Source organism: Solanum verrucosum, unplaced genomic scaffold (assembly GCF_900185275.1).
Source record: "Solanum verrucosum unplaced genomic scaffold, falcon-dt-bn FXZP01000021.1, whole genome shotgun sequence".
Taxonomy (NCBI): Eukaryota; Viridiplantae; Streptophyta; class Magnoliopsida; order Solanales; family Solanaceae; genus Solanum; species Solanum verrucosum.
The window spans coordinates 57,793-71,699 of NW_026020167.1; the positions used below are offsets into that span (position 1 = coordinate 57,793).

The following is a 13,907-nucleotide window of genomic DNA, read 5'->3' on the forward strand; positions in this document are numbered from 1 at the left end:
TCTACCACTATATATAAACCTCCTTTGGTAGGGATTTCCTTAGGAATATAATCCTTGACTGTAGAAGTATTACTGATTTTATCAATAATCTGGGCTCTTATTTCCGAATTTTTTATATCTTGTAAGAGTTCCAGTACTTTGTCATTATCAATGACAGTCAGACTCATTTCTTTAAATTGAGAATAGATCTTATAAAGATCTTCTTCTTCTTCTTCCTTTTCACGTGACAGAGTGCACATTCATCCTCATAAGTCATATAATCTTCTTGTTGAAGAGCTTTAAGATCTTCACTTGTAGAGGATTCTTCATGACTGCTATCATCTGATTCTGATCTTCCTGAGTCAGAATTAAGCATAATCTTATAAAGAGAATCCTTTATATTATCATCTATATCAAGGCTTTTAATCTTTTCCTTGACCCTGCAATCCTTGGCATAATGACCAAATCTTCCACATTTGTGGCAAGTATCCGACTTATTATAATGATGTCAGTATTTCTTTTTTCTCTTAGAAAAGTCTCATTTTCCTTCATCAGCTCTTCTTTGCTTCTTTTCAATTCTCTTTTTCTTCCATTCTTCATAATCCTTTTTGGAAGAATTTTTCTTCTTCAGAGTATATTCATTTTCCTTTTATTTTTGTTTAGGAATATCAAATGCGAATTGTTCGCAAAATTCTCCTAATTGTTGTCTTTCATTTAGACAATGACTTTTGATCTGTTGATTCAACTTAATTTCATTGCATAATGAAAGTCCTTCCTGCACACAAGCACTTATAAGCTTTCCATAAGTATAATCATCATAGTTTATGCTATGATTTTCTCCTCTAATGGCTTTTCTAACCCTTTCTGCAAAGAGAGTTGGTAAACCATCTATAAATTTAGATTTCCAATGAGTGCTATTACTCTCTGTCAGTTCCATGACTCTGCACAAGAAAACATCTTTATAATACCTAAATGATGTTAGTGTCTTACATCTCAAGTTTTGGAGTAGAGTCCTAATGGTCTCACTATTATCAGACCATCTTCCAGAAAAATGTTCTATAATATTCAAAACTAGTGTATAAATTGCATTGGTTATATTGTTCCCCTTCTAGTTTTACCGCTTGCAGGATCTTATCCCTTCGATACTGATTGAGATAGTTATCCCACCAACCTTTCAATTGTCTAGTAAAACCTGTAGTAATCATATCTGCATTAGTCTTATCACTATTCTTGTTAGTTTTACAGATAGTACTGTACATAAGTATTCTATGGACAGTTATATAAATCTTTCTATCGGTATAACCATCTATGTTCCATTCATAGATTTCCTTACCATTATAACTATTAGTTATAATATGCTCATGTTCCTCCAACAACACATCTTGTGGAGTGGGTCTAGGATAGTAGTACATCCTCTGAATTGGTTTCCTTGCATACCTTTCTGAGATTTATTAATCTCATTAGAAAATTCATTCTTATGACTGGGTTCTCCTGCTGAGAAGTTTTCCACATTTATAGGTTGTACACCTCCCCCTCTGAATTTCTTTTCTGAGAAATCCTCAAGATCTGAAAAGTCTTTGATCTTAAAATCAGCGATTTCTGGCGGAGGCTGTAAACTGCTATGAGCAACTTTCTCTTTTCCTTTTGCCTTAGTAGGCAACAAAGAGACTAGTTTATCAACTTTATCATGCAAAGAAACAATATGATCACCCAATATACTCATATAAATATTGGCATAATTATTATGCTTAATCATGGCATTGACATGCATTGTAGTAGCTAAAGCAGTGTCATTTTCAAATAATTTTGAAAAAGCATTAAAATTAGTTGTCCTATCATTTTTATTAATTTGAAAAGACTGTGATGGGGGAAAACTGATTTAGTAATTTCTCCATTACTTAAAGTAAAATCTCTTTCAAGCATGGAGATATAGTTATGAACATGTTTACACATAAACCAAGGAACAAATGGTACTAAACGATTTATTCCTGAGTCAATAATATCTTTATAAATTTCTTCTTGAAAACTATATTTTTCTTCTTTATTAAATTTTTTGAAGAACCATTTTCTAAAATGTTTCCATTTAGATCACTGAAAATCTTTAGCGATCTTTGCTCTTGCCGGGGAACCCAGACTAAAATCAATTTGTCTGTCAAACATCATTAAACAAATATCAAGTAATCAATCCATCAGGAAAATTCATTTCAGATTTAGTTATATTTAAATCTGAGCTAGGTCTGGGGATAGGACGAGCTATATTATCTTTATCAATTTTTATATTGTCACATCTATAAGTTTCCCTAATTTGAGAAGTAGATGCACGAGAAGGAACCTGCACAATATAATCAACAGACGAAACTAAAGCAGTGTCATTTTCAAATAATTTTGAAAAAGCATTAAAATTAACTGTCTTATCATTTTTATTAATTTGAAAAGACTGTGATGGGGGAAAAACTGATTTAGTAATTTCTCTTACGGTACCAAACTTTATGGAGGACATTTTACCCCATGCACTATTTAATAGTGTATTTTAAAGGCATATATGTGCTCATGTGGACACATTACTATTTATAATGATGAAATATTTATGATGTCCACGTGACACATATATACCTTTAAAATACACTATTAAATAGTGTGGGGGGGGATAAAAGGTCATTTCCAAAGTTCGGTATTGTTACAGCAATTTCAATCAAAGTTTAGAACTTGATGAAGAGACCTATGATAAGGCCTATGGCTTGTTATACACCTCAGGATCTAAGGATGATTATTATTCTGAATATGGTTCTGATATTGAACTTCTTGATGCATCTGACAATGATAAAAATTGTGATAACCCTTGCACCACTTGTAAAGGTGATACATGTACTTGTGAAGATGATGAAATTTATAAACTTAAATCGCAATTTCAAGACTTCAATATGAACACTATCACTTCTAATAATGTGATTGAATTTTTAAAAGAAGTTACTGATAACCAGCTTTGAGAAAAAATCATTAATCTGGCTACTTCTAACGAAGCTAGTTTAAGTTCTTCTAAACCTTTTGAAAATAAGAAGAATGATTTAAATGATTTTGAATATTCAGCTCCTTATTCTTTTGAAAGAGGTTGATGATCGTCTTATAAAAAAAATGATTTTCCTGAAAGATACTCTTCTTTCGATGATTTAAAGAATGAAGTTGAGAATTTAAAAAGAGATATTAAATCTCTAAAGCAAAACCAATTGATTTGTGATCATAGAATTACTAAGATTGATATAAATAATTCTGAAGACAGGTTTTCCAAAAATAAAGGTATTTCGGAAAATCATATTGAAAAAGGACCTAATAATCTTTACCCCAAAAGGGATATGTTCATGGGAATGATGCAAATTATTACTGCTCATAAATGGTATGCTAAATGTACTATTTTGATTGATAATAGTTTTTCGATCACTAACATTGCCATGATTGATAGTAGTGTAGATGTTAGTTGTATTCAAGAAGGCTATCTTTTTCGGCATTTCAAAAATTCATTGAAGAAGATAACTCTTCTTTCGATGATTTAAAGAATGAAGTTGAGAATTTAAAAAGAGAGATTAAATCTCTTAAGCAAAATCAATTGATTTGTGATCACAGAATTACTCAGATTGAGATAAATAATTTTGAAGACATGTTTTCAAAAAATAAAGGTATTTCTGAAAATTATGTTGAAAAAGAACCTATTAATCTTGACCCCAAAAAGGATATGTTTTTGGGAATGATGCAAATTATTAGTGGTACAGATGTTAGCTGTATTCAAGAAGGCTTAATGCGTACAAAATATTTTCAAAAAACTACTCATATGGTTAAGTCTGCATCAGGACATGCATTAGATATAAAATATAAATTGCCTAATACAAAAAATTTCTAGAATAAAGTTCAAAATCTGAATAATCATGTATAGAAAAATCAAAATCCTCTTCTATAATGTCATTAATAAGTTTCTCAATATTAAGACCCTTCAGATCTCTTGGTAATATATTTATCTTTAAAATAGTAATGAGAGTTCTTTTTATCCAAAAAGGCTTCATAAAACATTTTATTGAAGGTGTTCACTGGATAAGAAATCCAGTAAGGAATTATCAACTCCCTTTTTGTATTCTATTTCAAAATCAAAAGGCGCTAATTGACCTTGCCACCTTGCAAATATTAATTTTGAGGCATCATGCTTAAACTATTTATTAAAAATATATTTGACGGATTTAGCATCAGTTTTTATTAAAAACTTCTGATTGTATAAATCATCCTGAAACGTCAATACACATTTAACAATGGTTAACATTTCATGGGCCGTAGTAGCATATTTTTTCTGGGCCTCACTCCATTTTCTAGAATGAAATCTGATAAGATATTGATTGTTATCATTGGGATTAATTTGTTTCAATATCCCACCGTAACCAATATTAGACGCATCAGTCTCAATAATCTTTTGCCAAGAAGGGTTAGCAAGAGTTAAACAAGGTAAGGATTGAACTCGAAGTTTAATATCCTTTACCAAAGTGGTATGACTATCAGTCCAAGGTGATTTATGATTCTTTTTCAGCCTGTCATATAAAGGGGCTAAATCACGAGAAGGATTTTTATAAAAGGGGGATATGTAATTTAAAATCCCTAAAAATCTTTGCAATTGAGTTCTATCAGTGATAATATAAGGAAATTTTGATGCAAAGTCGATTGATCTTTGAATTGGTTACGGTGGGATATTGAAACAAATTAATCCCAATGATAAAATAAAATATCTTATCAGATTTCATTCTAGAAAATACAGTGGGGCCTAGAAAAAATATGCTATTGTGGCCCATGAAATGTTAACCATTGTTAAATGTGTACTGAAGTTTTAGGATGATTTATACAATCAAAAGGTTTTAATAAAAACTGATGCTCAATCCGTCAAATATATGTTTAATAAAGATTTTAAGCATGATGCCTCAAAATTAATATTTGCAAGGTGGCAAGCTCAATTAGCCCCTTTTGATTTTGAAATTCAATACAAAAAGGGAGTTGATAATTTCTTACCACATTTGTTATCCAGAGAATACCTTCAATAAAATGTTTTACGAAGCCTTTTTTGATAAAAGAACTCTCATTACTATTCTAAAGGTAATTGTATTACCAAGAGATCTGAAGGGTCTTATTATTGAAGAAACTTATTAATGACATTATAGAAGAGGATTTTGATTTTTCTATACATGATTATTAAGATTTTTATTTTTCTATACATGATTATTCATAGGAAGTCAGAGATAATCTGACCAATTATTACACTGAATGACTAAAGATTGCTATGTATGTAGAATGGATCCATCATGGATTCATGCTAAAGGAGGGGGAAGGAGAAGATCAACCCCGGGAAGATCATCCCAGGAACCGTCATACGGATCCACAACTAATTCACAATATTATCAAGGATCGTCATACAGATCCTCATCAAACTCCCCGGTCATACAAATAGGAAGAAGAACTTTGATAAATAAGAAGATTTCTTCCCAGGAATAATCTTCATCCAGTACAAAGCAATCTGTGAATTTGGAAGACAATCCAGAAAACAGTCTGTTTTACAGTCATATGCAAGCATACTTGGCCACTCAAAAGCAAAAAGATACTTTAGTTTGATCAGATGTATCATATAATTTACATCTAGGATTAAGAGTAGATAACAATTTGATATAAATTCTATAAGATAAACTTATGAGTTATGAACCATGCACATAATTATAACCATGGGTTTTAACATTTAATGTTAAAACATCAAGTATATTAACATCAGTAAGAGATAACTTCAAATTTGGTTGAGTATTAAAATATACGGGACCATAGGCCACCGTAGATTCAATAAAACCCATAAGAGATTATCTAAAATTTAAATTTCTAGCATCTCTTAAAGCTGCTAAAAATGTTTCGGGTAACTCTTTAAGGGTTAGAGGCTTAAAAGTGATCCGAACCATACCACTATGTAGGTAGTTATACTGATTTTTATAAAAATTAATATCTCGCTCGTTTAGCAACCAAATAGTCTGTCTAAACACATTCAAAGCTAAAGATTTCTCTTTAGTTTTAATCAATTGTTTAGAAGACATTTTATCAAACCAACCGAAATCATAAATAGTTTTAATCGGGACTTTAGGAATAGTCCATTTGTTTAACAAATCAAGGTTTGGAGGTACATCAATCTCTTCAAGTCTAGTACTTTTAGTATAGGCTTCTCCCGGATCCATAAGACAAAGATCATATCTATGTTAAATAGTTCACCTCATAATCATATATACCATAAAAGTTCTAGGCTCTGATACCAGATAAAAAGTTCTTCAAAATCATTTAATGATCTAAATTTAAAATCTTGAATCTCAGGAGGTCTTTGAACATGAGTAGGAACGACCTCGGCTTTACTTTCAGAAGTAGAAGCCACATTTGTCTTACCTATATCAGCCTTTATATCTTTTATTAAAATAGTTAATTCATCAACTTTTTTATCAAGAGAGATCATATGCTCACCCAAAACTTTAAGATTACAGGATCGGCGACTGGCGGTAATCCGCCAATCAGATCTAGCAACTTTGAATCCTTAAGCTAGCGGTAGTCCGCACTGCATAAGAATTGAAATACACAAGAATTTTTATATAGCTTCTCGGACTGCATGGAGTTATTTTACCTGAGCAAATGGTCTGTCAAGGATCTAATGCGTACTTCTTATTGAGCCCATGTGTCTGATAGCTCTAACCGGGTATAAAGCGCCTTTTTTCAACCCCTTATCAGGCTATGAACGATGGCTAACCAGACAGAGCCACTAAGGCAAAGCCAATAAGAGTAGTGCTAGATACGACTATATCTCGATCTCAGAAACAAGTTGAGAACCCATAACAAAATTCCTTTATATTTTAATAAAGCTTAGATCGTTCATGGTCTATATAGGAGAGAAGTTTTTTATTCAACATAGATATGAGATCTTTAGCCGGACATACTCCAGGCTAGGAGAGACAGAGCTAAAAGAAGACTAAAAATAAAAATACCTTAAAGATTGTCGTCACCAAAGTCCAAGATCTAAAGAACATACCGGATATTTATTTATAATCGGAACAGTGCTTACAAAGGGATTTCTTTACAAAGATTTACAACTGTCTATGAGAGAGAGTGTGTGTTTATTTTTTTGATGTCTCTTTACTAAGAAAATGAAAGCTTTTATAGACAAAAAGAAAAACAGAAAGAATCTATGTACAGTAAAGGGGTCCCACTATCGGGGTCCCTAAACAGTGTATTTACTGTTAGTAAACAGTGTATCTACTATTGAGAGGGCTCAAGGTAATAGTTTATCTATTGTTAAGTGGGCTCAAGCTTTTACTATGCCATCTTCGTTATGTCTTTTCTTTGCCATGTTTCTTATCCATGGCTTTCAATTGTTGCAAAAATTCTTCTGCATCTTGTAGTTCGGTTGTAAACAATATATTGTCTGTTTCAGCCTGTTGTGACTCTTCTACGATATCATCGTTGCTTGTTTCACTCCGCATCGAAGTGTCTGATTTATTGATTTGAAGTAAATTTCTTTTTACTTCTTCTAAATAATCATTGATCATGCTTTCATTATCTCCATCTTGAAAGGAGATCATTCTAGCAATATGCCTCACTGAGTTATCATCAACAATCACCCTTTGAGGAATTTTATTATAATATTTTATTCTTTCACTAATGATATCCAAAAGCTCTTGACCAATTAATTGTTTTGTTTTGGGATTTTGTTTCACTAGTTTGTCCCAAAAGTTGTTGTAATAGGTAATGTATAGGCAAGGAATATTTTCTTCTGTGAAACCTACTTCAGGAGTCCATTTATAAATCCACGGTATTGAAAACTCGATAAAGAAATAGATTTGATCTATTTTTTCTAACCAACAGATATGATCTGCATGGTGACACTTTGGTCCATTCTTTGTATAGCTTAAGGAATTATTCTGGTAAAATTTGAAATGTAGAACCGTGGTATGACCACCAATTTATAAACCAATTTGGGATTGGTTCTGCAAATATCTTTGCGCACACCTTTATAAACCAAGTGTGTTTATGTCTGTCATTATTATAATAAAACACTTTATCAAATGCTTGGATATAATCCCAATATGTGAAATTCATCCTATTATTGTTGAGGCTTATCTGTCTCTATTTCATGGTCGAAATACCACAGACTTCAACAGATATAATTTTTTTAATAATGATTTTTGAGAAGTTATAAACGTTCTCATTTGGGTTATAACCTGAACCGGAGAAGTGCTGAAGTTCTGCACTTCATGAACTTATCAAGATTTCTTCATAATATGACCGAGTTTTTTATCACTCAACCGGATAATATAATCCATTGATTAGATACATTTGGAATATCTTCCATGGTTCATTTTTTCTCTGAAGTTCAGAGTTTTCTTAAAGAAATATCATTTCTTTTTCTGTAATTTTTCGTAGGATTTGATATCATCAGTATCCTCTTTGGTGATGGAAGCAAAAGTATCTTTTTGCTTTTGAGTGGCCAAGTATGCCTGCATGTGGCCGTACAACGGACTCTCTTCTGGAATGTCTTCCAAATTAACAGATTTCTTTGAACTGGATGACGATTATTCCTGGGAAGAAATCTTCTTATTTATCAAAGTTCTTCTTCCCATTTGTATGACCGGGGAGTTTGATGAGGATCTGTATGACGATCCTTGATAAGATTGTGAATTAGCTGTGGATCTGTATGACGGTCCTTGGGATGATCTTCCTGGGGCTGATCTTCCCCTTCCCCTACCTTTAGCATGAATCCATGGTGGATCCATCCTGCATATATAACAATCTTTAATCATTTAGAGTAAAAATCGGTCAGATCATCTCTGACTTCTTCTGAATAATCATGTATAGAAATATCAAATTCTGAATAATCATGTATAGAAATATCAAATTCTGAATAATCATGTATAGAAAAAACAAAATCTTCTTCTATAATGTCATTAATAAGTTTTTCAATAAGAAGACCCTTCAGATATCTTGGTAATATAATTACCTTAACAATAGGAATGAGAGTTCTTTTATCAAAAGATGCTTCGTAAAACATTTTATTGAAGGTATTCTCTGTATAAGAAATTCGGTAAGGAATTATCAACTCTCTTTTTATATTGAATTTCAAAATCAAAAGGGACTAATTGAGCTTGCCACGTTGCAAATATTAATTTTGAAGCATCATGCTTAAAATCTTTATTAAACATATATTTGATGGATTGAGCATTAGTTTTTATTAAAATCTTTTAATTATATAAACCATCCTGAAAAATCAATACACATTTAATAATGGTTAGCATTTCATTGGCCACAGTAGCAAATTTTTTCTGGGCCTCACTCCATTTTCGAGAATGAAATTTGATAAGATATTCATTTTTATCATTGGGATTTATTTGTTACAATATCCCACCATAACCAATATTAGACGCATCTGTCTCAATAATTTTTTGCCAAGCAGGGTTAGCAAGAGTTAAGCAAGGTAAGGATTGAACTCGAACTTTAATATCCTTTACCAAAGAGGAATGACTATTAGTCCAAGGTGATTTATAATTCTTCTTCAGCCTGTCATATAAAGGGGTCAAATCTCGAGAAAGGTTTTTATAAAAAGGGGATATATATTTTAAGCTTCTCAAGAACCTTTGCAATTGAGTTCTATCGGTGATAACATCAGGAAACTGTGACGCAAATTCAATAGATCTTTGAATAGGGATAACTTTCCCTTGACAAATATGATGTCCTAGAAATCGAACATCAGTTTGGAATAAACTCATTTTTGGTTTTGAGATGACTAAACCATTTTGTATAATAATTTTTTTTTAAATATCCAAATGCTTAATATGCATTTCAAATGTTTTAGAGAATACTAAAATATCATCAATATAAACAATGATAAAATCCAAATATGGATTAAATATATCATTCATGATTTTCTGAAATTCAGATGGGGCATTTTTCAAACCAAATGGAATGACATTCTATTCATATTTTTCAAACAGGATATTAAAAGCTATTCTATAAGCATACCCTTTAAATATTTGAATCTGTCAATATCCTGATTTTAAATCAAATTTTGAAAATATATTGGGATCGTATAATCTAGATAATAAATCTCTTTTGTTTGGAATAGGATACCTAATCCATTTTAAATATTTGTTTAAAGGTTTATAATTAATAACTAGTCTAGGGTCACCTCGTTCCCTTTCAACAGCACTATTAACATAAAACGTTGTGCAAGACCAAGGGGATTTAGAAGGTTTAATCAAATCCTTTTGCAAAAGATTATCAATCTCATTTTTGCAAAATTCTACTAACTCAACGTTCATTTGACAGGGCCAAGATTTAGTAGGGATATCATCTTCAGAAAAGCTTTCTTCATATGGAAGAGTCACAATGTGCCTTTTTCTATTCCAAAAAGCACTGGGGTGATCAGCACAAATATCGACGGCAATTTGTTCGGAAATTAATTTAATTTTTTCCTTCACTTTAGTCGATTTCAGAGAATCGAAAATATTCATACTAAATAATTCTAACTGTAAAGAATCCATATGATTCTGCTTCATATCAATCAAAGCATTAATATTTCTGGTTACTGGATCTGTAACAAAACAATAACTTATTTCATTATTTTTATAAGTGGCAGAAAATCCTTTTGAATTAATGCCTGTAAATGGATAAATAGCATTTATAAACGGAGTTCCAAGTATGATTGAAGGATATAATTGATTCTTGACTAGAAAGAAGAAATGAGGAATGCAGACTTTATTCTGGCAATTTTTTGTATTAGGCAATTTATACTTTATATCTAAAGCATGTCCTGATGCAGACTTAACCATATGAGTAGTTTTTTGAAAATATTTTGTAGCTACTAAGCCTTCTTGAATACATCTAACATCTGCACCACTATCAATCATGGCAATGTTAGTGATCGAAAAATTGTTATCAATTAAAATAGTACATTTAACATACCATTTATGAGCAGTAATAATTTGCATAATTCCCAAGAACATATCCCTTTTAGGGTCATGATTAATAGGTCCGTTTTCAATATGATTTTCTGAAATACCCTTTATTTTTGGAAATCCTGTCTTCAAAATTATTTATCTCAATCTCAGTAATTCTATGATCACAAATCAATTGGTTTTGCTTTAGAAATTTGATCTCTCTTTTTAAATTCTCCACTTCATTCTTTAAATCATCGAAAGAAGAGTCTCTTTCAGGAAAACATTCTTTTTTATAAGACGATCATCAACCACTTTTAAAGAATAAGGAGTTGAATATTCAAAATCATTTAAATCATTCTTCTTGTTTTCAAAAGGTTTAGAAAAACTTAAACTAACTTTGTTAGAAGTAGCCAGATTAATGATTTTTTCTCGAAGCTGGTTATCATTGACTTCCTTTAAAATTTCAATCACGTTATCAGAAGTGATAATGTTCATATTGAAGTCTTGAAATTGCGATTGAAGTTTTAAAATTTCATCATCTTCACAAGTACAAGTATCACCTTTACAAGTGGTGCAAGTTATCACAATTTTTATCATTGTCAGACGCATCAAGAAGTTCAATATCATAACCATATTCAGAATATTAATTATCCTCAAATCCTAAGGTGTATAACAAGCCATAGACCTTATCATAGGTCTCTTCATCAAGTTCTAAATTTTTTAACTTATTCAACCTGCAATTAGGGGTTATATGGCCAAGTTGTCCACACTTGTAACATTTTACCTTGGAAAGATCTCGTCCCGATCTATCGTTGGTAAATCTATGAGATCTATGGGAGCTTTTTCTAGCTTCGCGTTCATCCTTAGACCTATGTCTAGATCTCATTTTTCTTATGCAAACCTTCAGCTCTTGAGGACTTATAATACCTGCTCTTATTGCTACTTTTAGCATAAGAATCGGGTAGACCGAACAGGGTGCCAAAGTCTCCTAATTGAGATCTCTCTTTAAGCTTATCCATTTTAAGCTATCTGGACATTTGTAGTTCATTGCAAAAGTTCAAACCTTCTTGTGTGCAAGTTCCTATAAGCTTTCCATAAGTACAATCCTTATAAGGGATTTCACCATAACTACCTCTTAGGGCTTTTCGAACTCCTTCGGCAAATAAAGGGGGAAGGCCATCTATAAACTTGGCTTTCCAATGCTCAACTTTATTTTCGGGTAATTCCATAACCAATTAATTGTTTTGTTTTGGGATCTTGTTTCATTAGTTTGTCCCAAAAGTTGTTGTAATCAGTCCTGTATAGGCAAGGAATATTTTCTTCTGTGAAACCTACTTCAGGAGTCCCTTTATGAATCCACGGTATTGAAAATTTGATATAGAAATAGATTTGATCTATTTTTTCTAACCAGCAGATATTATCTGCATGATACAATTTGTTCAGGTCAAGTGACACTTTGGTCCATTCTTTGTATAACTTGAGGAATTGGTCTAGTAAAATTTGAACTGTAGGACTGTGGTATGACCACCAATTTATAAACCAATTTGGGATTGATTCTGCAAATATCTTTCTGCACACCTTTATAAACCAAGTGTGTTTATGTCTATCATTATTATAATAAAGCACTTTATCAAATGCTTGGATATAATCCCAATACGTGAAATTCATCTGAGTATTGTTGAGGCTTATCTGCCTCTCTTTCATGGTAGAAATATGATGTTTTGCATAATCAAGGACACAACTTCCAATGCAAGTGTCTACGATCTTGCAATAGTATAATAACCCAACCAAGGGTTGGGATCGTCCCAAGAGAGTGGTTTTGAGAATTTATAGAAAAATAAAATTTACTTCTAACTAGTCGTAGCTAAAGATATTAACGAGTAAAAACATCATAAATTGAAAACGGGGGACACAAGAGTGTCAATTTAACAATGAGGGAGGGGGGTTTGTCACTAGTAAGTAAAAACAGCAAAATCAACAAGGGTTTCTAATGAGAGGGAATCCTTGGGATGTGACAGGAATACGGGTTAATTTAGATTATTGGGTACACGCTTTCGACAGAAAGTTTATAGAGTAATAGTGACTAGGTTAAGCTTTATGTGGGAATAAATTCTCTCTCAACCAACTTATCCCGTTTCAAATGGTTTACTCTCGGATACCCACTTGTCGCATGAAGACCAGCCTATGCCTTTGATGAGTCCACAAATTGGACTCATTTAGGGCTTTATCTTAATAGAAATAGTGTCCTCAAATGCTTGTTTTATCTCGATATCTAACGAAACCCTTTAAGTTTCAGGTATTTGAAATTTGAAGGAAATCATGGACACTACGTCGCAAAAAGGGACAAAAGGGCTGAAAACAATGAAGAATTGAAGGCCTGAGGATCCCCGAGTACACTTGGCGAGCCGTCGAAGTGCCTTACTTCGCCTTTTATTCCAGTGTGCTGAGCCCTGAAGGAAGGGATCGAGTCGGAGAAAAGGGAGCAGTCGGCGTTTCACCAAATAGTTCTATGAAGCAGTACTATGTCGCCCAATGACACAGAGCACGACGATGCTGAACTGTAGTGCAAGGCGGCGATGAACTACACCAAAAGGCAAATCGGCGAGTTAATTGGCAATTTTGACTAACCTCGTTGAACGATCCGCTGCAGCACAAATGTGAAGTCTATAAATACTAAACTCTTTATTAATTTTGGGGAGCCGAACATTTATTATAATTTTCACTTCAGAATTGTACTTTATTATATTTTTGCTCTAAGCTTGAGAGGGTTTTTGGAAATTTGAAGAAAATAAAGGGTTTTCATCTTCAAGATTTGGAGTTGGGTCTCTTGGATTCTTCATTCTTGGCTTGTTACAAGACTTAAATCTTCATACCCATTTGAATGCAAACTCATTTAGGTATAAATTTCTATCTCTTGATGTGTGGCTAAAAACCCCAATTCTTGGGGTGTGATTT

The 13,907-nt window shown here is 32.4% G+C and overlaps 1 protein-coding gene across 1 annotated transcript; it reads right to left on the reverse strand.

Moving 5' to 3' along the window:
* Positions 1 to 8,620: 8,620 nt before the first annotated feature.
* LOC125828743 (uncharacterized) lies at positions 8,621 to 11,971 on the reverse strand. The gene is made up of 3 exons (XM_049508076.1): positions 11,854 to 11,971; positions 10,202 to 10,672; positions 8,621 to 8,793 (listed from the first exon to the last, which is right to left on the reverse strand). The coding sequence occupies exons 1-3, from the start codon at positions 11,969 to 11,971 to the stop codon at positions 8,621 to 8,623; spliced, it is 762 nt and encodes a 253-aa protein (XP_049364033.1).
* Between the last annotated feature and the right edge of the window lie 1,936 nt (positions 11,972 to 13,907).